General features: G+C 40.1%; 1 protein-coding gene across 1 annotated transcript in view; it reads right to left on the bottom strand.

The window, feature by feature from the left end:
- Nucleotides 1-25,990, bottom strand: part of RNF169 (ring finger protein 169) — an 89,856-nt gene extending 63,866 nt beyond the window's left edge. The window contains exon 1 of the mRNA XM_068989144.1: nt 25,489-25,990. Within this exon, the coding sequence (XP_068845245.1) occupies nt 25,489-25,990 (502 nt within the window). The remainder of the gene's footprint in view (nt 1-25,488) is intronic.
- Between the last annotated feature and the right edge of the window lie 853 nt (nt 25,991-26,843).

Here is a 26,843-nt window from a genome sequence, read left to right as displayed (position 1 = left end):
TTCTCATTCATTGCTGGTAGGAATTCAAAATGAAAGAGTCACTTTGGAAGGCAATCTGGCAATTTCTTACAAAACTAAACATACTTTTACCGTGTGTGTGTTTTTGTGTGTGTGTGTGTGTGTAGGTTACTTCAGTCATATCCGACTCTTTGTGACCCTATGGACTTATAACCCATCTGGCTCCTCCACCCATGGAGTTCTCCAAGTAAGAATACTGGAGTGGGTTGCAATACAATCCAGCAATTGCACTCCTTGATATCTACCTAAATGAGTTAAAAACTTACATCCACACAAAAACCTGTGAATAACTGTTGATAGTACTTTTGGTCATAACTGCCAAAGCTTGGAAGCAACCAAAATATCCTTCAGTAAGTAAATGGATAAATAAACTGAGGTACATACTGTGAAATTATTAATAATCAAAGAAAACTCAGCCAAAATTAGAGTAGGGACAGGCCTGTAGGGAGAGTGTTCATGTCCCTCTGTATCTGTCAGTTACTCCAAATAGGAAGAGCTATAAGGAGTACGTCAAGGCTGAATATTGTCACCCTGCTTATTTAACTTATATGCAGAGTACATCATGAGAAACTCTGGACTGGAAGAAACACAAGCTGGAATCAAGATTGCTGGGAGAAATATCAATAACCTCAGATATGCAGATGACACCACCCTTATGGCAGAAAGTGAAGAGGAACTAAAAAGCCTCTTGATGAAAGCGATAGAGAAGAGTGAAAAAGTTGGCTTAAAGCTCAACATTCAGAAACGAAGATCATGGCATCTGGTCCCATCACTTCATGGGAAATAGATGGGGAAACAGTGGAAACAGTGTCAGACTTTTTATTTTGGGGGGCTCCAAAATCACTGCAGATGGTGACTGCAGCCATGAAATTAAAAGACGCTTACTCCTTAGAAGAAAAGTTATGACCAACCTAGATAGCATATTCAAAAGCAGAGACATTACTTTGCCGACTAAGGTGTGTCTAGTCAAGGCTATGGTTTTTCCAGTGGTCATGTATGGATGCGAGAGTTGGACTGTGAAGAAGGCTGAGCGCCTAAGAACTGATGCTTTTGAACTGTGGTGTTGGAGAAGACTCTTGAGAGTCCCTTGGACTGCAAGGAGATCCAACCAGTCCATTCTGAAGGAGATCAACCCTGGGATTTCTTTGGAAGGAATGATGCTAAAGCTGAAACTCCAGTACTTTGGCCACCTCATGGGAAGAGTTGACTCATTGGGAAAGACTCTGATGCTGGGAGGGATTGGGGGCAGGAGGACAAGGGGACAACCCAGGATGAGATGGTTGGATGGCATCACGAACTCGATGGACCTGAGTCTGAGTGAACTCCGGGAGTTGGTGATGGACAGGGAGGCCTGGCATGCTGCGATTCATGGGGCTGCAAAGAGTCGGACACGACTGAGCGACTGAACTGATACACCTGTATCTGTGATAGAAAGGTGTTGCTTACTTTACTATCTACCAAGAAGAAAACTTCCTTCCACCGAAGATCAACTCTACCAATCAGACATGCAGCAGCTCAACCGATGAGAAGCCTCCATACTTTGTACTCCCAGCTTCCTCCATGGACTCTTTGGCTATTACAGCCCTTCCCAACATCCCTCTTTTCCCTGTAAAAGCAAATTCCCCTTCCTTGTTCTCTGGATTTGCCTCCAGTCTGCCATAGTTTGCATATCTTGAATTTCAATTTTTCTGGCTATTCCCAAATAAACTCACTTTTGCTGGTAAAATAACTGTCTATTATATTTGAAAGCTGATAATCCAGACAATGGAATATTATTCAGTGCTTGAAAAAAAATGAACTTTAGACACTCATGAAAGAAATTAGAGATGACCCTAACAGATGGAAGGATATACCAGGTTCTTGGATTGGTAGAAATCAATACTCTCAAAATAATATACTACTGAAGGCAATTTACAGATTCAGTGCAATCGCTATCAAATTACCAATGGCATTTTTTCACAGAATTAGAACAAAAAGTTCTAAAATTTATATGGAAACACAAAAGATCCCAAATAATCCAAGCAATCCTGAGAAATAAAACAGAGCTGGAGGAATCTGACTCCCTGACCTCAGACTATACTACAAAGCTACAGTAATCAAAACGGTCTGGTACAGCTGCAAAAACAGAAATACAGATCAACAGAACGGGACAGAAAGCCCAGAAACAAACTCACACACCCAACTAATCTATGACAAAGAAGGTAAGACTATACAATAGAGGAAACAGTCTCTTCAGTAAGTAGTGCTGGGAAAACTGTAAAGCTCTATGTTAAAAAAAATGAAATTAGAACACTAACACCATATAAAAAATAAACTAAAAATGTATTAAAGACCTAAATATAAGGCTGGACACTATAAAACTCTCAGAGGAAAATACAGACAGAACGCTCTTTGACATAAATCACAGCAATATCTTTTTTTGATCCACTTCCTTGAGTAAGTTAAACTAAGGAATCTGAGGGATTTATGAGGTGTTACTGTACATCCATCATGGTAACAAAGCTACCATTCTGGTGAGTGATAGTGATAATGGGGGTAGCTATGTATGTGTGGGGGCAGGGATCATATGGGATAGCTCTGCATGTTCCTCTCACTTTTGCTGTAAAACTAAAACTGCTCTAAGAAATAAATTTGAGGGCAGGGGAAGCACAGCAACAAGATGTCAAAAGAACCAGAAAAGGCAACATCACCCTCTTTAATCCAGAGAAATTAGTCCCAAATCCCACCAATCCCTCCACCAGAACCTACTGGGATTTTCCAAGTGTTTCAGTAGCACAGAAACAACCACTCACCCTTCCTTCATCTCACAGAAAAGAAATACTAGAAACTATTTCAGGTGTCACTGAACATTGAGTATCTTAGTATTTATGAATCCAGTGGTGGAAATACTTTTTAATGCCTGTCCTCTGACAATCACAGTTGACCCTGGAACAACACACACTTGAACTGCACAGGTCCACTTATACACAGATTTTTTTTTTTTTCAATAAATATCTACTACAGAATCATATGATCTGAGGTTGAATCCAAGGTTGGCTGAATCCACTTATCCATCATAAAGCTACATATAGATTTTCAACTGTGCAGGGGGGTCGGTGCCTCTAATCCTCACAAAGTTCAAGGGTCAACTGCACCATGCATAAAAGGAAGAGAAACTCTGTAAGGCTACAATACCCTAAGAATGACAGACACCCATGGCCAATGACCAAAGCTGAGTACTGCTTTCGGTCTAATGTGAACTGTAGGAGCAGCTGTACTTCCTTGATGGTCCTTCCTGAAAAGGATCTTCTCTAGGGTGGTGTGACTGGTTATTAATAAAGGCAAACAAACAAAACAAACTGTAAGACTGGTATCTTGCTAACTGTACCAAACCCTCAGGAATAAAGTGTCATTGTCAAAGCATCCACACTCAATACAAAATCAGAAAAAGAACCTCTCTGAACTATACTCAGAAGACACTACCCCAATAACTCTCAAATCCAAAGATACCTATGCTTGAGTTTTTATCCCTGTAGGTTCAGTTTCTTATCGATGCAGCAAAATGAAAAAGAATAAAAAGAACTCTAGCCTTAAAGAGTCCCAATATCTAGATCCTAATCTGGACACTCCCACTTACTAGTTATTTGTCCTTGGGCAAATAAAAAAATCTCTTTGCTAATTTCCATCTCTATCTCCACCACCAGCATCATTCTGATGACTGGCAGTTATGTAGTGTTTTCACTATGCCAGGTCCATTTATAAGCACTCTATGTATTTTTAACTCATCTAATCTTCATAATGACCCAATGAGGAGATGCTATTATCCCTGTTCTACAGATAGAGAAACTGAAGCACAGAGCATATAATTTGCCCAAAGCCTCACTGCTGTAAGTGAAAGAGCTATGATTTAAACTCAGGCAATCTAGCTCCAGAATCAGTGATTTTATCCATTACTCTTCATTACCTCTTAAACATAAAAAAAAAAAAAAGAATGAAAATGGGGAAAAAAAGCTGAACAATCCTATATAACAATGGGCAAAAGGACATGTACAGGCAGTAGATGTATTTTTATAGAAAAAAATTAATTCAGATGACATATTAAAATATGCTCAATTTCACTCAAGATATTAAAAACTTTTCATTTTTACTATTATGCATTTTTGGCTGCACTGGGTCTTGGCTGCTGCACGTGGGGGCTACTCTCCAATTGCTATGTGTGGACTTCTTATTCTGGTAGCTTCTCCTGTTGCAGAGCACGGGCTCTAAGGTGCTCAAGCTTCAGTAGCTGCAGCCCATGGGCTCTAGAGTGTGTGGGCTTCAGTAGGTGCGGTGCTTAGGTTTAGCTGCCCCAGGGCACATGGAATCTTCCCAGACCGGGAATCAAACCCAAGACCCCTGCGTTGGCAGGTGGATTCTTAACCACTGGACTGCCAGAGAAGTCCTATTAAAAACTTCTGAAACAAAATGTATTAGATGTATGTGTGTATTAGATTCACACATATAAAAAAATTTGATAAAGACCAGAGTTAGCATGGGTATTCATTATCTTAATGATAATACATATGTACAAAGATATAGAACAAGAATATCCCCTGCAGATCAATCACAATACTACAGAGTGGAGACAACCTAAATGTCCTTCAGTTTCAGACTAACTAAGTTATCAGTGTCTGGCGTACAGTGGATCCTCCTCTACTGTCTGGTTTTATTCCCGGTCTGGTCTCTTGGTTTACATAGTAATTTTTTTTAGAATGCCATCTACTGTGCAATGAAAAACTATAAAGGCTGTGGATGATATTATACTCCTATAAAAGATTCACCATGTTCTGTGACTGGCAGTCAGACTCAGAGTAAATCACTTCACAATCCAATCAGGACATGAGCTGATTCAAGGTTGGCTGCAGGCTTTGTAAAGCTTGAAAACATCTATCCTAGTTGGTAGCCCTCCCAGTCTAGGGTATTTACCAAGACTGCCTTCCTGGAAGGGTCCTAAACTCTTTTCTCCTCAACGATGAAGAAATGCTGAGACCGCTTTGCTTTTCGTTAGCCTTCTGTGGAGCTTTTTAGCCTTTTACCCTGCACCAAGACTTTGCCTCAACAGAAAAAAGGCAGGTGGAGAGGCTGTGGAGGTGGGGAGATGCACCCCCCTTCTGTCTGGGATTTCGGCCTCTCAAGTTCTGGTTAACTTGGCAGCCCTGAACTATAATTTTTGTATCCCTAGCCCCATGAAGAAAGCTCTGCTGGATTTTTTGCTTCTTAATAGCAACTCTCCCTTTGCCAAGAATCCACAAAAGTCTGAAGTCCTGGCTGCCTTGGCAACTTACCAATGCCTTCATATATATCTTTTCTTTTTCTTTTAAGTCAGGCTTTTCTAGTTATTCTCAGCAGGAGTTTTGGTCTGCGACAGTCTGCTCCATCACAGCCAGAAGCAAAATCTACACTCTTTATAAGCAGTGGAGAAGACAGTTTTTATCATGAAACCACAAACCATTACTAAAGAGGGAATAAGCGATGAGGGAGAAGACAAAAGGAGAGAATATTCTTTAGAGAAAGTCAAGAAAGGAATCCAAAAAAGGTAGGAATACATGTGGGCAAGTCCTAGAGAAACTTACAATCTTACAAGGGAATAAAAAAACATATGTGAGTGAAACTACTACAGACTGTCCAAGAGTTATAAAACTGAACAGCTAAGTGCTGCATGAGGCAGAGGTGCACAACAGCAAAAGGAGGCAATGCATCAACATCCATCTTCTACAACAAAATCGACGTAAGTGCAGAGATGCACAGGAAACAAGAGGCCATTATCCATATTAATCTCAAGGTTACCTGCTTATACTACCCACCAAACTTCTGAATTACTCTCAATAAGGAGGGTAATGTTAAGCATTCCATTTAGAAGTAGGAAGGTGGAAACAAGGGGAGTGAACCACAAACATGTTCTAAAACAAAACTAAAGTGCTTTCCATTTTATCTGTATTTTCAGTTTACCTCTTCTAACTCTCTAAGAATGCAGATGACAGTCAAGTGGCAACTGTCTTAAACTAATGCCACTGCTTGTTTACCTACTTGCCCAAGACAGTAACAATTTACAGCAGGCAATATGAAGAGTGTTTACCTGGAAAGAAGAGGAAGTACAGAGAGAAAGAATTAAAAGCTAATAAAATGTTCATGCCAGATTTTAAGGCTGCTTACCTAAGTACCACAATTAACACTACAGAGCACTACTCTAATAACTTAAAGCCATGTTTTAAAACTATCCTTGGCAAAGAATTAATAAGATCAAAGGTCACTGCTCACACACCAAGAAGTTAAAAGATGTTTATAATCTTTGACCTAATAATTTCATTTTGTCAACAAAGGTCTGTCTAGTCAAGGCTATGGTTTTTCCAGTAGTCATGTATGGATGTGAGAGTTGGACTATAAGGAAAGCTGAGCATTGAAGAACTGATGCTTTTGAACAGTGGTATTGGAGAAGTTCTTGAGAGTCCTTTGGACTGCAAGGAGATCCAACCAGTCCATCCTAAAGGAGACCAGTCCTGGGTGTTCATTGGAAGGACTGATGCTGAAGCTGAAAAACTCCAATACTTTGGCCACCTGATGCAAAGAGCTGACTCATTTGAAAAGACCCTGATGCTGGGAAAGATTGAGGGCAGGAGGAGAAGGGGATGACAGAGGATGAGATGGCTGGATGGCATCACAGACTCAATGGACTTGGGTCTGGTTAGACTCCGGCAGTTGGTGATGGACAGGGAGGCCTGGCGTGCTGCGATTCATGGGGTCGCAAAGAGTCAGACACGACTGAGCAACTGAACTGAACTGAATAATTTCTAAGAATCTAAGAAAATAATCTAAAGTATAGAAAAACTTTACATAAGAAGATTTTCATTGCAACATTGTTCACAATTACAAAACAAAGACTGATTATAACCTAAATATCGAATACTGAAGGACTGACTAGGCTAATTATGCAAGTCGCTAGACTGAGTATGCCTTATAATTTCAAACAAGAACATTAAATATGGAAACAGCAATAACAAATGGAAAAGAAACAGCAATATAATTATAGAAGTCACAAAGGGAGAAGAAAATATTAGCGATAACATATCAAGTTATCATATGTTAAGTGTGTAAGAATAATGGAAACCATAATCAGAGATCAGGAAGTTAAAAAGGGAAGTGAGCAGTGAGGAAGAGGGAGGTCCCGTAGGAAGAGAAAATACACCAACAAAAGGCACGAGACTCTTTCCCCAAAGCCCTTATTAATAGAGCTTATTAGCTAAGACAAAGTCATAAAAAGCTGTAAGAGATTTAAATAATTATAGAGACAATGACAGGCGCAAAGTCACAAAATGGAACAACTGCCAAACGCATCTTCCAAGCAAACGCTGCAATAGTTATCTGTAGGAGCAAGAGATCAAAGCCCGGGAAGGAGAGGCAAGGCTTTGGGAAGGTGGAATGAAGCTGAGTCTAACTGGTAAAACTCAGATCAGTTAGAAGATGGAGGAAGAGCAATTCATGTGAACAACAAAGCATGACCAAGAGTGTGATAACACTACTGAACTGCACACTTGAAAGGTTAAGATGGTCAGTTTCAAGTTATGTGTTTATTAACACAATTTTAATTTTTTTAAGCATGAAAGCTGGATAGTAAATAAATATGTTCTACTCGAGCAGAAAGTTTTTGTAGGAGAGTGGTATAGGCCAGAAAGGGTAGGTTGAGGCCAAATTAGGTTAAGAAATCTAAACTCATCCTGTCAACAACAAGGATCATACTACCATGTTTAATATTATTAATATAGTAAAACTATTAATAAATAAGAAAACCTCAGTTATCCAGCATGCTTGGGGAACACAATGTTCCTTAAGTTTATGGGGTAACAATGCCAAATTTGGGCAGGATCTTCCCCATACAGTTACAGCACTTCACCATCCACACATGTCTGCCTGGTAACTTCCATAAGTAGAAAGATCCCAGGCTGTGGAGACCAACCAGACTCCACACTTACCAATGTGCACTCAGCACAACACAACTTGTCTAGCCCTCAGTTTCCCCATTCCTCAAATAAATTGTTATAAATGGTTAAATGACATGATTTAAAGTAATGCTTTGTACAATGTTGGATATACAACTGATAATTATTAAATGTTAGATACTTCCTTAAAAGGAAAAATTCTACTTAATCTTTTCAGGGATAGCAATTTCTCAGAATTGTAGGAAAGTATAAGGAATTTATGAAAAAAATGGCATCAGAGACTTTTTCCTCTATATATGCTTATTAACTTTTAAAGAAAATTAACAATAAATTTTCAAATTCCAAGTTGTATCTTGCTTCCTCAGTTTAAAAAATTAACATGATTTGTAACTCAGTCTGGAAGGAATAATAAAGGAGTCTTAAGCAGCCTAAGGCTTTGTAGACTCATGGCCAGATAGTAAATACCCAGTTTTGCAGACCAAGACACCTGCTCAATTCTACCAGTGCAGCATGAAAGCCGTCATAGGCAATATAAACAAGTATGGCTGTGTTACAATAAAAATTTACAAAATAAGCAGGAGGCTGGATCTTGCCTGCTGAATGTAATTTCCTAACCCTGGTGCTATAGATTCAATGCTGTGTCCCCCACAAAATTCACACATTGAAACCGAATCCCCAACATGATAGTGTTTGGTGATAAGGTCCTGGAAAAGTGAATAGGTCATGAGGGCAAAAAGCTCTCATGAAAGGTTAGGGTGCTTTTACAAGAGACCCCAGCGAGCTCCTCTGCCCCTTCCACCAAGTAAGGACACAGCAAGAAGACAGCCGTCTATGAACCAGGGGGCAGGCCCTCAAGAGACACTGAGTTTACCAGTCTTGATTTTTGACTGCCACACTCTAGGACTAAGAAATAAATTTCTGCTGTTTATAAGCCACCTAGTCCATGGTATTCTGTTGTCACAACCCACATAGATTAACACATCTGGATTAGAGAAAGACAAAGTAAGAGAGTAGAATTTGCGAAAGCAGGTATTAAGTAACAGTAGAGTCGAAGTGTGAAGAGCAGAGTCAAAGTGTGAAATCCCTTGTTGAATCCAGCAGCGGCCCAAACAGTAACGCAGAGCAAGGCAGCCCACACTGGGTCAGCACAGTCAGAGCATGAGGCACACAATGCAAGAGGCCACAAAAGCAGACGTAGGTACAGGAATGCTGCAGAGACGAAGGTCCTGCAGATCAAGACCATGTGGCTGTCTCCATCACTATATCCACAACCACACTGGTAAACATGCCTTTGGGCTTAATTTCCACTCTTAGAGTGTAGGATGTGGAACCATATCAACCTGCATTCAAATCTACTATCCACTGGATTTGTATCTACCAGTATTTACCCTTATGAAGCCTGTTTCTTCATCCATAAAATGGGAGTAATACCTACCTAACAGTAATACCTGCCTTATCATCTAATCTTCCAGTACTTTCTTGGTACAGACTCTAACTGACCTGTCTCTAAGACTCTTTCTATCTATCTCCAATACTGCTTTCCTAGTTCTTTACAGAGATCTGACCCTATCATCCTCCTACTTAATAACTTTCACTGGCTTCCCTCTGCCTCCAAGATTTATAAACAAGACCAAGACTATCACTCCAGCCACATTTCCACATCCCAATAGTCTCCCCTTCCCAGTCTTCACACAATCACTGTTCCCAGATATGCCAGACCCAGTCTCTCTCTGACTGTACATATGACACTTTCTCTCCTCACAGTGTTTTTTCTCTTTTTCACTATAATTAGTTCAAAGCCCTGTTTATTGATCTCTCTTCTGTAGGCCCTCGCAACATTCTGCACTTAACTCAGTATTGGCAGGATTTATTATCTGTGTTATAATTACTTGTTTCTGCCTCTGATTCCTCAAACTAGGAGATTTTCTTGAACCCATGGGGATGATCTCTAGGTATAGTACATATAAAATAGCAATTTAAATTTTTTTGTTGTTGACTGAACCAGTGATAAAGTGCTTTAATGCCAGGACCACTTGGTACGAAGTTCTTCTAAAGAATTTGTTGTCTGAAAGAAGATCAACTTGTAAAGTTTTTCTTTATTATGAAGGCAAAGGTAAACTTTTGAACCTGCGTCTCATGTGTCTCCTGCTTTGGCAGGTGGATTCTCTTTACCACCAGCGCGACCTGGGAAGCCCAGGTAAACTTCAGTAAAGTCAAAGTCAACTTCAAATTAACAGAGCTCAGTCTTTTGAGGTTTTACCATAATAGTTTTACAGAAACAAACACTAGATGGAACATAAGAAAAATGGCAAGACATCAGTAAAGGGAAAATAGTTCCACTGCTATTTAGAAAAATAAAAACCAAAACTGGATAAAAGTTGTCTTCAAGCTGAAAATTTTAATTGTACACACCTCTGATGAGGAAGACTGGCTTAATAGCAATTCATGGAAAAAAAAAAAAAAAGAAGTTCTATTGCCTACAATTTCAGGATATGCAAGGCCAATGCAACTTTTGGCAGTATTAATAAGAATTTAGCATCCTAGAGCTTCCCTGGTGGCTCAGTGGTAAAGATTCTGTCTGCCAACGCAGGAGATAACAGGTTTGATCCTTGGTCTGTGAAGATCCCACATGCTGCAGAGCAACTAAGCCCGCATGTCACAACTACTGAACCTGTGCCCTAGAGCTCAGGCACCGCAACTACTGAGCCCATGTGACCTCAAGCCTAGAGCCCGTGCTCCACAAAAGAAGCCACGGCAACAAGAAGCCCAGGCACCACAACTAGAGAGTAGCCTCCACTTGCCACAACTAGAGAAAGGCTCATGCAGCAACGAAGACCAAAAACAGCCAAAAATATAATAAGCAAAATTATTTTAAAAATAAAAAATAGAACCAGTTGTTATATGATTTTTTTAAAAAAAGAATTTAATGGAGTTATTACCCAGCCATTAAAAAGAATACATTTAAATCAGTTCTAATGAGATGGATGAAACTGGAGCCTATTATACAGAGTGAAGTAAGCCAGAAAGAAAAACACCAATATAGTATACTAACACATATATATAGAATTTAGAAAGATGTCAATGATAACCCTGTATACGAGACAGCAAGAGACACAGATGTATAGAACAGTCTTTTGGACTCTGGGAGAGGGAGAGGGTGGGATGATTTGGGAGAAGGACATTGAAACATGTATAATATCATATATGAAACGAATCGCCAGTCCAATCTCGATGCATGATACTGGATGCTTGGGGCTGGTGCACTGGGACGACCCAGAGGGATGGTACAGGGAGGGAGTAGGGAGGGGGGTTCAGGGTGGGGAACACGTGTATATCTGTGGCGGATTCATGTCAATGTATGGCAAAACCAATACAATATTGTAAAGTAATTAACCTCCAATTAAAATAAATAAATTTATGTTAAAAAAACAAACAAACAAAAATAAATAAATAAAATTAATTCTGATTCCCCCCAAAAAAAGAATTTAGCATCCAGATGGAGAAACAGTAAACCCCACTACTTTTTTTCTTTTGCACTGGTCAGGCATTATTTAAAGCATGAGTGGCGTTTTTAAAGATGAGCAGAAGGGTAAAGGAATCATGATATATAATCAAAAATATTTTAAAGGATTTTTTAAGAACTTTTTAATGTATTAAACGTTTACTGAGTATCTAACAGTCTAGGTACCATGTTAAGTGCCAAATACACAAAAGACATAGTCCCTGACCTCAAAGAATTCAGTGTAATGCCAGAGACAGACACACAAACAAGGAACTGAAATCCAGTGACATGACCAATACACATACTTGCATGGTGGCACAAAGGAAGGTAATCAACTCCTTTATGAGAAAAAATTCAGAGTACTTGTTTCACCTGAGTATAACCTGACAGAAGGAAGGAAGAATACTCAAGGCAGACAAAAGGTCAAAAAGGTTTCAAAAAGCATTCTATATTACAAGAACTCTAAGTAACGTAGTGAAAGTGAAGCTGCTCAGTCGTGTTCGACTCTTTGCAACCCCGTGGACTGTACCCACCAGGCTCCTCTGTCCATGGGATTCTTCAGGCAAGAATACTGGAGTGGGTTGCCATTTCCTTCTCCAGGGGATCTTCCCGACCCAGGGACTGAACCCAGCTCTCCTGCACTGCAGGCAGACACTTTAACCTCTGAGCCACCAGGGAAGACAAGTGATGTAGTATGACCAGAATATGGGAAAGGAAGATAGAAGACCAGAGGGATGAATTTGAGAAATTTAACCTAAAAATTTAGATGGACACAATCCTGGCCTTTAAATATCTGAATACCGAAACTAAAGAAGAATGTTTTGATTCACTGGAAACTTAACTTTCAAACACTGGAGAGTAATGAGTACAGAGTCACTGGTTTGGGAGAAATATCCCGATACATGTATAAGGTCTATCTGCCCCTGGTATTCTAGAACTCATCCCTAATTACTAATGATAGCGAACATCATTCCAGATGTTTTATTGGTCTTTCAGATTCCCTTTTTTGTGAAATGTCTATTCAAATTCCCTCACCATTTTTCTAATGAGGTGTTTGTCATAATGATTTGTAGTTCTTCATATATTTTGGACATTAATCTTTGGTTGGTTATTACGTTGGAAATATCTTCTCCCATGCTGTGGTTCATCTCCCTACTTTATCTTTTATCACACGAAGTTTTTAATGTGACCAAATTATTAATCTTTTCCTTTATTCTGCATTTCTTATTTGTATAAAGAATTTTTCCTATCCCATTATAGATACTCTTAGTATATTCTAAGTTTTATAGCTTGACCTTTTGCTATCCATTTGCTATTAACTTTTTGTGCGTGGTGTGAAGTAAAGATTTTTTCTTATTCTCTATAAGCTAACCATCCACAACTGAAAATAACTTTGCCCCACTGATTTGTAATGCCACCTGTCATGTATCAAATTCAAATATATGAGGACATATTACTAGACTCTTCAATTACTTTTTTGGGCCTGTTAACTACTTTTTTGGGCCTGTTCAGTGTTCTTGGCCACTAATCATCTGTATTGACAAATTCCACTAAAAAAATTAAAATAAAAAAAATCCCACTTATTCCAAGTGTTCTAGCTTTTACAGTTAATAAATGAACAATAAATACTATCAAATGCTGTTACGGTAAAGCGTCTGCCCACAATATGGGAGACCCGGGTTCAATCCCTGGGTTGGGAAGATCTCCTGGAGAAGGAAATGGCAACCCACTCCAGTACTCTTGCCTGGAAAATCCTATGGACGGAGGAGCTTGTTAGGCTACTGTCCACGGGGTCGCAAAGAGTCGGACACGACTGAGCAACTTCACCTCACTTCAAGCATCTACTGAGATGATCATATGGTTTCACTCTTAATTTATCAACATGGTAAATTACACTAGTCTTAATATTAAGCTGAACTCTCATTCCCAGACTACTACTACTTGATTGTGATTGTGATTGAAAATTAGACTACTAGCCTAGTGCAGATTTCACTTGGACTGGCCTCTTTTATTCCTTTCTATATTGTCTTTGTGTAATTTTGATATCACACTGTAAAAGCCCCCTGAAATGAGTCTAGAAACATTTTTTATTCTCTGGAATAGTCTGTACAAGGATTATCCATCTGTCTATATCTGAATAACCTGTAAAACCATCTGTGCCTTGTGTTCCTTTAATAGACAGAATCTTTTCCTGCTTTTTACTATAAAAATGTCTCAAATATTAGAGAGGCCAGTACAATGAGCCCCAACATATTCATCACCCAGCTTCAACAGTCAATCCACTGTCAATCTTATTTCATCTACTTCCCTAATCGTGCTTGTCCTCTCTCCCCTCGAATGAATTATTCTGAAGAAATCCCAGATACCATATCATCTAACTTCTAAACTTAGCATCTCTTAAAAATAATGACTCTTTAAAATATGTAACCAGAAAACTGCCACATTAAAAATCTGGTAACTTTTAATATCAACATCCAGTCAGTATTCGAAATCCAACGAATATTTTTATAGTTTTTCAAATAAGAATCCAAATTAGTCCATACACTTAAATTGGCGGCATCTTTTAATCAGCAGGTTTTCCTTTCTCAGTTTTGGCTGCACTGGGTTTTCGTTGGTGCGCTCGGGCTTTCTCTAGTTGCGATGATCAGGAGCTACTCTGTTGCAGTGTGTGGGTTTTCATTGCGGTGGCTTCTGTTGCAAAACATGGGTTTTAAAAAATCCTGATATTTACAGTCATATTTCCTGCTTAATTTCTAATATTATTTATGCTTTCTTTTCTTTTTCCTTGATCAATCTTGCCTGAGATTTGTCTATAATACAGAACCTATATTAATATTTTCAGTGAATTAGATGTGGGGTTTATTAATCCTCTTCAAAAAAGCAAAGAGATTCCAAAAAAAATCTACTTCTGCTTTGTTGACTACGCCAAAGCCTTTGACTGTGTGGATTACAACAAACTGTGGAAAATTCTTCAAGAGATGGGAATACCAGACCACCTGACCTGCCTCCTGAGAAATCTGTATGTAGGTCAAGAAGCAACAGTTAGAACTGGACATGGAACAACGGACTGGTTCCAAATCAGGAAAGGAGTATGTCAAGGCTGTATATTGTCACCCTGCTTATTTAACTGATATGCAGAGTACATCATGAGAAATGCTGGGCTGGATGAAGCACAAGCACAAGATGGCCGGGAGAAATATCAATAACTTCAGATATGCTGATGACACCACCCTTATGGCAGAAAATGAAAAAGAACTAAAGAGCCTCTTGATGAAAATGAAAGAGGAGAGTGAAATTTGACTTAAAACTCAACATTCAAAAAACTAAGATCATGGCATCTGGTCCCATCACTTCATGGTAAATAGTTGGGTAAACAATAGAAACAGTGAGAGACTTTATTTTGGGGGCTCCAAAATCACTGCAGATGGTGATTGCAGCCATGAAATTAAAACACGCTTGCTCCTTGGAAGAAAAGTTATGACCAACCTAGGCAGCATATTAAAAAGCAGAGACATTACTTTGCCAACAAAGGTCTGTCTAGTTAAAGCTATGGATTTTCCAGCCATCATGTATGGATGTAAGAGCTGCACTATAAAGCTGAGCACCGAAGAATTGATGCTTTTGAACTGTGGTGTTGGAGAAGACTCTTGAGAGTCCCTTGGATTACAAGGAGATCCCACCAGTCCATCCTAAAGGAAATCAGTTGTGAATATTCATTGGAAGGTCTGATGTTGAAGCTGAAACTCCAATACTTTGGCCACCTGATGTGAAGAGCTGACTCATTGGAAAAGACTCTGATGCTGGGAAAGATTGAAGGCAGGAGGAGAAGGGGACGACAGAGGATGAGATGGTTGGATGGCATCACCGACTCAATGGACATGAGTTTGAGTGAACTCCGGGAGTTGGTGATGGACAGGGAGGCCTGGGATGCTGCAGTCCACAGGGTTGCAAAGAGTCAGACACAACTGAGCTGAATCCTCTTCACTCTTTTCTACTCTATTAATTTCTATTCTTATCTTTATTCTTTCCCATCTTCTACTTCCTTTGGGTTTAATCTGTGACTTTTCTAGCTTCTTCAGTTGGCCACTTAACTAAGTAATTTTCAGCTTTTCTTCTATTCAAAAACCTGGGACATCAATTTTTTCATATTAATTTTGCTGAAATTGGGATATTTCTTACAATTAGCCTTACAATCACTGTCAGAAAACAGTGATGGTGCCACTGTCACTGCTTATGTATGTACTAACATAAACAATAGGCTCACAAAAGTAGCAGTTATTTGGTAGTTCTCTCCGGTGGCATGACTAGACCTTAATTTCTCAATGTTAGTCAACAAACCTTTACAGACCATCTGAGAAAGAACTATGAGTCTCACCTGAAAATGTTCTGCTGATACCTTCTGGCCAGTTCAAGAAAATATCAGAATCAAAACTGGATGGGTGTCAGCAGTTTGAAGAAAATGCTGGGGATCGCTTAAGAAATGTTCTTCACCAATGCTTTCAATGACATAGTGAGCAATACTATATAGGAAAACACAAACCTCTATGACTCCATCAGTGATTTAGAAAATCAGACTGTGAATATGAAGTCACAGGAATATTCTAATTTATTACTTCATGTCCTTTTATAAATATGTGTATGAGTGATATGCTAAATCTATCTCTAAGTAAACCTAAGAGTTCTTTCAGTAAGTATAAAGTTTAAAAGTCTAAGTGATAGAAAAGCACTGCATTTGGAAAGCAACAGTCCATCTGCTGACGATGACATCTTAAGATTTAATGAAATATGATATAGGCACTTAAATTTATCCCAGACCAGGGGTAGAACCCATGTTACCCTGCATTCACAGACAGATTCTTATCCACTGTACCATCAGGGAAGTCCAATCCATACATTTTTTATTTTTGCTTTTAATTTTTAAAATAACAACTTAGGAGGTGAGGGGAATCAGTCATATCAATATTTGTCATTAGTTTCTAATTTTATTGTATTAGGGTCAGAAAACATGGATTATATATTAAGCTCTGGTATTTGATGAAATGTTTTGTGTCTCGTTACATAAATATTTTACATTTGAGTAAAGAGAATGCATAGTCTCTAATTTGGGAAGTGTATGGTTCTATATATGTATAGTAGATCAAGTCATACATTGTATTTCTTTTCGTGGTTATGCCTAAATTTTTAATATGCATTTGACTGAAAGCCTAAAGTTAATCAATATCTCTATCCTCCTCCTGAACTATATATAACTCTTTAATGCTGACCACTTTCCCTCCCAGCTTATACTTTTATCATCTGGTATTTTAGTTCCACTCTAGTTTTAGCCCCCACAAATCAACCATAATTATTTTTGTCTTATACAGTCAATGCTTAGTTTACCTATCAATTTCTTTGTTCATCATGATTTCTTGTATCCTATTCTCTCCTCTAAGTTACATTTCTTTCTTCCAGAAGTGCATACTTTCACATAATAGTTGTTTCAGAAACAGTACGGTAAATTCTCCGTATTTTTGTTCATCTGAAAATACTTTTGATTTCACTCTTGAATGATAACTCAGCTGAGTATGAAATTCAGATCTCTCTCAGTACTTGGAAGATATTAGTCAGTCTTCTTCTGGTTTCTCTTATAAAGAGACATCTGCTCTCAGTCTGGTTCTTGGTCCTCTGGCTTTCCTTTTTGGTTGCTTTTTAAAGTGTCTCTGGTGTTCTGCAGTTTCATTGCACGTGTATTTAGTTGTGGGAGTTGTTTTGGTTTGCTTGTTTAATCCTTGCTAGGTTCTCACGGATGAGATGATTGGATGGCATCACCAACTCAATGGATATGGGTTTGGGTGAACTCCGGGAGTTGGTGATGGACAGGGAGGCCTGGCATGCTGCAGTTCATGAGGTCGCAGAGTCGAACATGACTGATGAACTGAGGTTCTCATGAACCTTAAACTTAAAACTTCACTGTCTTTTATTAATTCCAAAAAATTCTCACCTCTTTTAATTCCATGTCTCCCTCATTTTTCTCCTTCTGAAATTGCTGTTAGATGTTAGGTCTTGTTCCGTTTTTCATTTCCCTACCTCTTTCATATTTTCCTTCATCTTACTATTCTGCATTCTCAGGATTTCCTCATACCTAACTCCAGGCTTACTATTTTCTCTTCATCTGTGTAAACCACTGCTTATTTGTTGTTGTTCAGTTGGTAAGTCGTGTCTGATTCTTTGCAACCCGTGGACTGCAGCACGCCAGGCTTTCCTGTCCTTCACTATCTCCCAGAGTTTTGCTCAGATTCATGTCCATTGAGTTGGTGCTGCTATCTATACATCTATCCTCTGCCATACTCTTCTTTTGTCTTCAGTCTCTCCCAGCATCAGGGTCTTTCTGAATGAGTCAGCTCTTTGCATCAGGTGGCCAAAGTATTGGAGCTACAGCATCAATTCTTCCAATGAATATTCAGGGGTTTTTTTTTAACCTCTCTGATTTTATTTTTTTATTATGTTTCTTTTCAAAGATATGTTTCATGTCTTATTCATTTATTGGGCTGCAATCTTTAATGTCTTTCATCACTTAAAATAGGCTAATTTAAATTACCTTTCAAACTGCTATTCTACTATTCCAGTTCTTAGAGCTACCATCCTGCTTGTTTTATCTACTGATTCTCATTTGTGGTAGAAAATGGTTTTCTTGTGTGTCACTTTTAATTATAAATTTATCTTCTGCTGGGTTTATTTCTTCTGTGAGAATTCCTTGTGGCCCAGGATATGGGAATACTCCTTCAAGTCTTTCCTTTCTCCAGATGATCCAGGGGTATCACTAGCTTGAGGCTAGCTTTTATATTAATTTCTCAGCATGGAGATACCTGAACCGTATAATATAAACTCAGGTCCCAAACATGAACAAGGCATAGGCCTTGTACTTCAATTCCTCAGAGAAGCTTTTTTCCATTTTCTCTTTGTATACAGTCCAGGCAAACCAAGACAAGATTTCTTATCAACAATATTTGTGTCAGTGGGAAGATTTTTCTTTATCTCACCTTTCACCTAGGATGCAGCACATCAAGAATCCCAGCTTGATGAAAAAGTCTTGGTTTTGGTTCCTTCTTCCACACAGTTAAAACTCAGTTACTAGAAATAAAAAGCCAGAAATAACCCTTCACTCCATTCCTTCATCCTTGTCCAGGGCAACACAGCATGAGCTCAAAGGCTTAATGAAGTTCTGGGTTTTAGTTCCTTTTTTTTGGGGGGGGGGGGGGGAACGTAGATATCTTTCTGTCTTTCCTGCAAACTCAGAAATGCATTTAATTTAAAAGAACTGTTGTTTACCACCCAGCTTTTCTGGATACCTGTAGCAACAGAGTCACAGAATCTCAGTGACTCATCTTGCTAAAAGAAATTCGGGATCTCCAATCCATTTGCTACATTATTCCCTATAGGAGTGATCTCTCTAAAATGCAAAGATGTGCTCCTCTTTCAAACTCTTCCTAGCATGGCATTCAGAGTCCACTATTATCCAGTAACTGCTTATTTCTGCAATTCTGCCTCCCTCCACTCTCCCACACATACTCTGTGCTCAAAAACTATCCATATTTGCAATCCCCACAACTCTCCTTTTGTTTCATATTATGTTTTTTTTATTAGGGCTTCCCTAGTGGCTCAGAGAGAAGGCGATGGCACCCCACTCCAGTACTCTTGCCTGGAAAATCCCATGGGCGGAGGAGCCTGATAGGCTGCAGTCCATGGGGTCCCTAAGAGTCAGACACGACTGAGTGACTTCACTTTCACTTTTCATTTTCACACATTGGAGAAGGAAATGGCAACCCACTCCAGTGTTCTTGCATGGAGAATCCCAAGGACGGGGGAGCCTGGTGGGCTGCCGTCTATGGGGTCGCACAGAGTCGGACACGACTGAAGCGACTTAGCAGCAGCAGCAGTGGCTCAGATGGTAAAGCATCTGTCTGCAATGTGGGAGACCTGGGTTCGATCCCTGGGTTGAGAAGATCCCCTGGAGACAGAAAAGGTAAGCCATTCCAGTACTCTTGCCTGGAAAATCCCATGGAAGGAGGAGCCTGGTAGACTACAGTCCATGTGGTCGCAAACAGTCGGACATGACTGGGTGACTTCAATGCTTTTAAATGTATTGGTTTCCCTCACTTTTATCCTGCCTTCATCCATCTACTAAATACCCATGGTCAAGTGTCTGCCTTTCACTGAAGCCACTGGTGACCCATCTAAGCTAGGTTCTCTTTTTTTGTGAAAAGAGCTAACATTTGTTAAGCTCTTTAAATGTTAATAATCCACTGAAATAATTCAGTTAGTCTTAACAACAACCTTACAATTTTGTTACCATTACTATCTCCATTTTCAAAATGAGGAAACCAAGGTACAGAGAAGTTAAGCAAGTGCCCAAAGACAAACAGCTATAAATGGCAGACCTGGAATTTGAACACTGTCTCCAGATCCTGCTCCATTAACTTGCCCTATTAACATATACTATACTGCCTTCTACAATTATATCTTGCATTACAGTCACTGCATTTATTACCCCACATTCCAGCTGCATGCTTATATATCAATCTTCTTAACTACACTGACCTTAAGGGGCAGAAATATGTTTTATTTCTATTTGCAGCCTCAGTGCCTAGTACACAGAAGGCCCACCTGAAATCGTTACAAAATTAATGAATAACTGAAGGAAACATCTCCAGAGTCACTTTTTTAGTCTAGCCCTTATTCATCTATTGTCTGAACTACTAAAATAGTCCCTAACTCCCTTCCTCCAATTTCTATTCACGTTTCCTCCACACTCCAACCAACACTGTCTTTCTAAAGCATGTTATGACAATGTCATGCCATTACTTAAATATTTTCAAGGGCTCCACACTGTCTACAGGATAAAGTCCCAAATTCCTTCAGCATGACATACCATGACCTTCACGAACCAACTTCTGTAGTCTCTTCTCTCTTCCTTCCCCACTGCAGCCCCACATTCCATCTATATTTAACTTCTTGTCATCTCTGAATATGCCAGGTGCCTTCGTGCCTTTGCACATGCAGGTTCTTCTGCCAGGAATGGACATCCTCTCCTCCTTCACCTGGTGAATTCCTGCACTTTTTCCAATACACAGTGCAAGTGCCTTCCTCAAGTTTCCTCAAAAGATTGTCAGTTACCCCACTGCTCTACTCTTCCTGGCATTATCCATTTACCTACCACTTGGTATTATTATTTGATAAGGTATGCTGCCCCAACCAGACTCTAGTCTTAAAGGACATGAACTATGTCTTATTCATCTTTTTTATTGTATTATCTTACACAAGTGTGTGCCCTAAATGCTCATTAAATCAGTGAAATGAAATTTGGCGATTTTTTCCTGCATCCTACACTAAAGCAAACTACTCAAATACAAATGAATTCAAGACAGTCAAGTCTTCTAAGATTAAATGGAAGTTAGAAAGTGGAAATATGAATGAAAAACAAATACCACCTAAATTCCTGCTCCTCAATCTTGAAGCCTATAGCATGGAGCTATTCTGTTAATGGTGATTAAGGCTTAGTTTACAAGGCAATCTCATCCTGAGTTTTAAAAAACACAAAGAATATATTTCCACATTAGTAAGACACATAAGGACACTCCAATTCTGGAATATGTGTTAGTATGGATTAAAAAGTTGAGTCATTTTATACATTTTAAGACAAATCCCTTCAGACAAGGGAAATTCCTGTCCTTTTACACTACAATCACATGATTTCATTATTCACTAGTCCTAAATGCAATTTAGGTTGCACACATAGCAAACACTGTCTGCCAACTGAGTTAACAAACCAGAACTACTTGCTTTTCACAGAAAGAGGAAATTTTTTAAATGCATAAATATTAACCCTAAGTGAACGGGGAGGTTGGATGGGATAAAGGGAAGGAATAAATGGGGCACTATTCAATATTTTTTTATTTATTCAATTTATGAAATGCATTTTAACACTACCAAAAGAAAAAAAATAAAATGTCAGTCTGAAAGATTCATCAGCCTTTGTCTACATTTTCTCTTCAATTATTACTCACAGCAAAAAGAAAAAGAACTGTCCTAAAAGATCTTGGTTTCAAGTACAAAGGCAGCATAATTTAGAATGATCATCCTTGATCTCAAATCAAGACTAAATAAATTCTTAAAATTAATTAACAAGGCATAAATGTTCTAATACTTGCAAATCTACCTATGTACCATGTGGTAAATTTTCTTTAAAAAAAAAAAAATCAATGGCTCAGGGACCCCTGCTGGTGGTCTAGAGGTTAAGAATCTACCTTGCAATGCAGGGGACACAGGTTTGATCCCTGGTTGGGCAACTAAGATCCCACATGCCACAGAGCAACTAAGCCCGAGTACCAGCACTACTGAGCCCAAGTGATCCAGAGCCCAACTAATGCAGCCAAAGAAATAAACATTAAAAACAAAATCAGTGGAGCAGGACTGTTTCTATATTTAGAATATAAGTTGTAAGAGGGAAGGATTTCTGAATATTTCATTCACTGATGTCACCCAAGGCTCTAGAACAGTGTCTGGCACAGAGCAGACACTCATTACATATTTGCTGCCTATTGCTCAAGATGGTCCAAATACTTTATATGTCAAGGCAAACAATGAGCTGCAGATCCTCAAAGAACAGAAAGTTGAAGTCTAGGTTCATCTTGAAATGATCATTGACTTAGCCCTCAACACACAGGGCTGCACAAATTAACTGATATAGTATCCAAAAGCAAATTGACAATGTATACAAGAATAAAGTAAAATATTTTATACAGAAGTCCTTAAGGTTCTGAACTGTAAAGACTGCCAAAAAGCTGACAAAAACAAATATATCACCAGCACAACCAAAATTTTCAACACATACAAACTCTTGCACTTTTTTTCGGAAAAAAAATTCAATTTGATTCAATTCCAAAAGAGCCACAGGGCTTCAAGAAATAAAAAAAAAAAAAAAAACCCACTAATAATTTCACTTAAATAGCAGTGATTTTACTACAAAATTTCATTTCCAGTTTTACAAAGCAGGACTGCCCTTGCTTTTATCAACAGACCTAACTATGCCAAAAGAATACTGCTAAGCAACATACTTCAGAATATACTGACGTATAACGATATTGCTAATTCTGTTGTTTCCCACTCAAAAAAGTGTCATGTAAATATGAAGCTGGTGTTTTTTACTTTTTTAATTAAAAGCCATCATGGGACTTCCCTGGTAGTACAGTGGATAAGAATCCGCCTGACAATGCAGAGGACACAGGTTCTACCCCTGGCCCAGGAATATTCCACATGCCACAGGGCAACTAAATCCCTGTATCACAACTGCTGAGCCCAAGCACCACAATTACTGAAGTCTGAGTGCCTAGGCCCTGTGCTCTGCAACAAGAGAAGCCACCACAATGAGAACCCCCACACCAAACCAAGAGCGGTCCCTGCCTGATGCAGTAAGAGAAAGCCCACTCGCAGCAACAAAGATCGAAGGCAACTAAAAACAAATAAATAAAATAAAAGCCATCATGAATATTTAACTGTGAGTTAGGCTATGTTTTAGCCCTTATGTAAAGTTTAGCCTTTCAGCCCTTGTTATCGGCTACTAACCAACAATGACCTGGTCACTCTGTTCTGGGCTTCAGTTCTCTCTTCGGTAGAATGAGGGGCCTGGGTTAAAACAACAATTCTTAATCTTTTTCTCTGCAACCCTTTGAGAATCTGATGAAAGCTACAGGTGAACTCTTCATAAAACTGTACATAAACATTGTATAACAATTTTATAAACAATTGATAATGGCAGAACACTGGAAACAGTCTAAATATCCCCCAGTGGATGATTAAGTAAATTATATTACATCCACTCAATGAAATTCTTTGTAACTATAAGTAGAAAGGAAAAAACCTTCTATGTACTGATATGAAAAGATACCCATCATGTATTGTTTTATGAAAAAAAAGCAAGTTACAGAATAGTAGTTATAATACATAACCTTTTGTGTAAAAAGATCAAAAAAATAAAATAAATATATTTGAATTTCCATGTATAAGCATAAAGAAATTGGAAGAATAAACATGAATCTCTGGTGAAAATGGAAAATGAAGAAAGGGATAGGAACCTTTTCATTGTATACTTTCTTTTATTTTTGTTTGAATTGTGTGAATCGTCTATTAAAGTCTAAAATTTTAAAATATTGCACATAAACTCAAGAGATCTAGACAACCTGCTAAAGCTAGATTATTATTCCCAAACTCTGTTCAGCAATATTCTTCTATAATGTTTTGACTTAACAAGTATATAATTATATACACTCAATGATCCAACAGTAAGAACATTTAAGGAAAAATATTTTTCATAATGGTCCTTATACAAACATACAAAGTAATCGGTGGACACTCAGTGCCTCAAAACAGCCTAATATGGAATCTCATTTTCTATCATTTTTCTTAATCACTGATACACAAATTTCTTCGAGGAAAAAGCTCGCACCAATTATCAAGTCATATGTCCACTTACAGTTCAAATCTCAGACCTGTTATTTCACAAGGAAGCCCAGGTTTTGGAAACAAATTTCTTTTTTACTTGACCATATAAATCTATAGTACGAGTAGGAAGACCAGAGAAATATTCTCTTATTTTTTTTTACCATAATCTCAGAATTTGAGGCAAATTAAACAGCATACGAGATCATCACACGCATTCACAAATTAGATGATGTTTGGGAAGTCCTTCATCTTATCTGAGCAGCAATCAGATGGAACTGGGTTTTCATCCTTGGGCAAGTTACTCAGCCTCTCTTGGCCTCAGTTCCAGGTGTAAAATGGCAATAAAAGTACCTCATAAGGATGTTATTAAGCTTAAAAGGAATAGGAAGGTACACAGAAAGTAAGACATAGAAAATAAAAGGTATCCTAGGATAGCGGCAGGTGTCTGACTGCCTGAATCAAAACAGACTGCATTCTGGAACCTGTAGTTTTCAGGGACTGCGCTTTCATATACAAGCAATGCCTCTTTTTCCCTACTGAAAATAACACATGGCAGAATTCCCGACCCCAAAGATGCAAATATCTGGCTTTTCCTAATTATGTTTCTCGAAAAATCTCTTCCTGGGTAAGCTTTTATCAAAGAACTCTAGCTGTTGTGTTGACTGGATATGTCTGAGTCCTAAGTTATAACATAATTTTGTTTTGTGTTTTCAACAGGGCACTTTCTATGTCAAGCTCAGCACCAGACTGGCAGGCTGCTGGGGGGTGGGGAGGGGAGGCAAAGCCGTCGAAGGCAACAACAGTCCTTCAACAGACCTGTAACTGGCAGGAAAATAGTAGGAAACTTACACTGCCATGGAGACAGAAGCAGCCACAGCCAACCAATCTCGACTTTCAAAACTTTTAAACCCCATCCGTCTTTTTTTGCAGAGCACTACTGGAGCTTATTATTAGTATTATTATAAATATAAATAGCAGTTACTTATTATTTCTCTACATGCCAAGCTCTTGCTAAGCATATGTTTTTCAACATTCTGTGAAAATTGCACATATGAGCTCATACTCTCAACCGACTCTACCCTCAAGTCTGAAAAGCTCCCTTCACATCCTCAAAATCAATCTGCCCCCTAAACTTCGTATACTCCACACCTCTCACAGACCCACTCAGGCCCAGGAGTCACATCTTCACAAGCCCACGCTCTTCACCCAACATTAAACCAAGCACTTCTCGGAACCTCCACAGCCCCTGCGAAGTTTGGTACCCTTCTCCACTCACCAATTCCAATCTGGCCCTAACTTGTTCCAAGAAATGCTACGACTCCCTCCAAACTTCTGACTCCAAACCTATCGTGCCTGTACTTCATTCCGAAGTTCAAAATTCAGAAACACAAACTGAATCTGGGCAGAGCCCGGTTCCAACCCCACGAGAACTCTTTACACCCGCTCGAGCAGGGCCTGGGACCCTCCACCCTCTAAGCAGGCCAGGCCGGGGCGCGGCGGCCTCGCTCCGGACCCCAACGGGAGGAGGGAAAGCTCCACCTGGCTCCGCGGGCGCGGCGCGCGACTCCAGCTCCGGCCTGGGCCCCGCGGCGGCCGCGCCCCCGTCCCGACGCGGGCGGCAGCGCCCCGGTGGGCCGCGGCGGGCGCGCTCGCCCAGCACCTCCGCGTCGGCCTGCCAGTCGTCGCGGGCCCGACGGCGGGCCCAGCCCGCTCCGCGGGCGCGGCAGCGCGGGCAACGCGGGCCCGCCGCGTCGGCAGCGCGTTGGGCGCAGCCTCGGCACAGCGAGTGGCCGCACGGCAGGGCCGCCGCCTCCCCCGGGGTCTCTAGGCACCCGGCGCAGTCCGACTCCTCCGGCCGCGGCGGTGACGGCGGCTGCAGCAACGGTGGCGGCAACACCAGCAGCGCGGGGCCAGCGGCAGGGCCCGAGGTCCCCGTTTTGGCTGCCGCCATCTCGTCACAGCGTCCCCGCCGACCCCGCCGACTCAGAGCTGCCGCCGCCGCCGCGGAAGAAGCCCGAGTACTCGGACCTGCCGCCGCCATCTTGTTTCCCGTTTGTAGGGAGAGCCCGTTGCGAGGGAGAAGAGTAGAGGGCGGGGCAGTGGGCGGTGGGCAGCCCTGTATGCATATTCATGAGGGGCGGGGCCCCGGGCGCGTTCTCCCCGGGTCGGGTTGGCGGGAGGTGAAACCTCATTAATATTTATTAGTCACCCTTTATATGGGGCTTCCCTGGTGGCTCAGAGGTTAAAGGGTCTGCCTGCAAGGCGGGAGATATGGGTTCAGTCCATGGGTCGGGAAGATCCCCTGGAGAAGGAAATGGCAACCCGCTCCAGTATTCTTGCCTGGAGAATTCCATGGACAGAGGAGCCCAGTAGGTTACAGTCCACGGGGTCGCAGAGTCGGACACGACTGAGCAAGTTCACTTTCACTACCTTTTATATATCTGGTCCTCGGCCTTGCTTTTCAGTCTTTGCCACTTCCTCTTAGTTGAGCCAAATCATGTTGAGAACTGAAAGGATTTATTTGGAAACTGAGCGATATTAAACTTTATGAAGCTATTACACTCATTTATCCTGCAGTATCCTGATAACTAAGGCTACAGAGAGTGAGGACTATGTGAATTACCCAGAACCCTGCCTCAGTGCTTCATTTATTGTGAGGTTAGCTGTTGTGACTTGAATCTAGCCCTACTAGCAGCTTCTTGTCAGTTCACACCTCAGTATACACTCTCTTCAGATTCCTTCCTGAAACTCCCCTCCCTTGGCTGGGAAAAAACACAGTTTCCTTGATTTTTATTTTTCTGCCCTCAGCTCTTTTTCAGACTCTTTCTTGAGTCCTCCCGCTTGTTTTAGGGGCTTAAGTGGGGTTATTCCTCGAGGCTCAGACCTCAGTCCTC

The sequence above is a fragment of the Capricornis sumatraensis genome, chromosome 16 (genome assembly GCF_032405125.1).
Source record: "Capricornis sumatraensis isolate serow.1 chromosome 16, serow.2, whole genome shotgun sequence".
Classification (NCBI taxonomy): Eukaryota; Metazoa; Chordata; class Mammalia; order Artiodactyla; family Bovidae; genus Capricornis; species Capricornis sumatraensis.
This window is presented reverse-complemented; position numbering and strand designations above follow the sequence as displayed.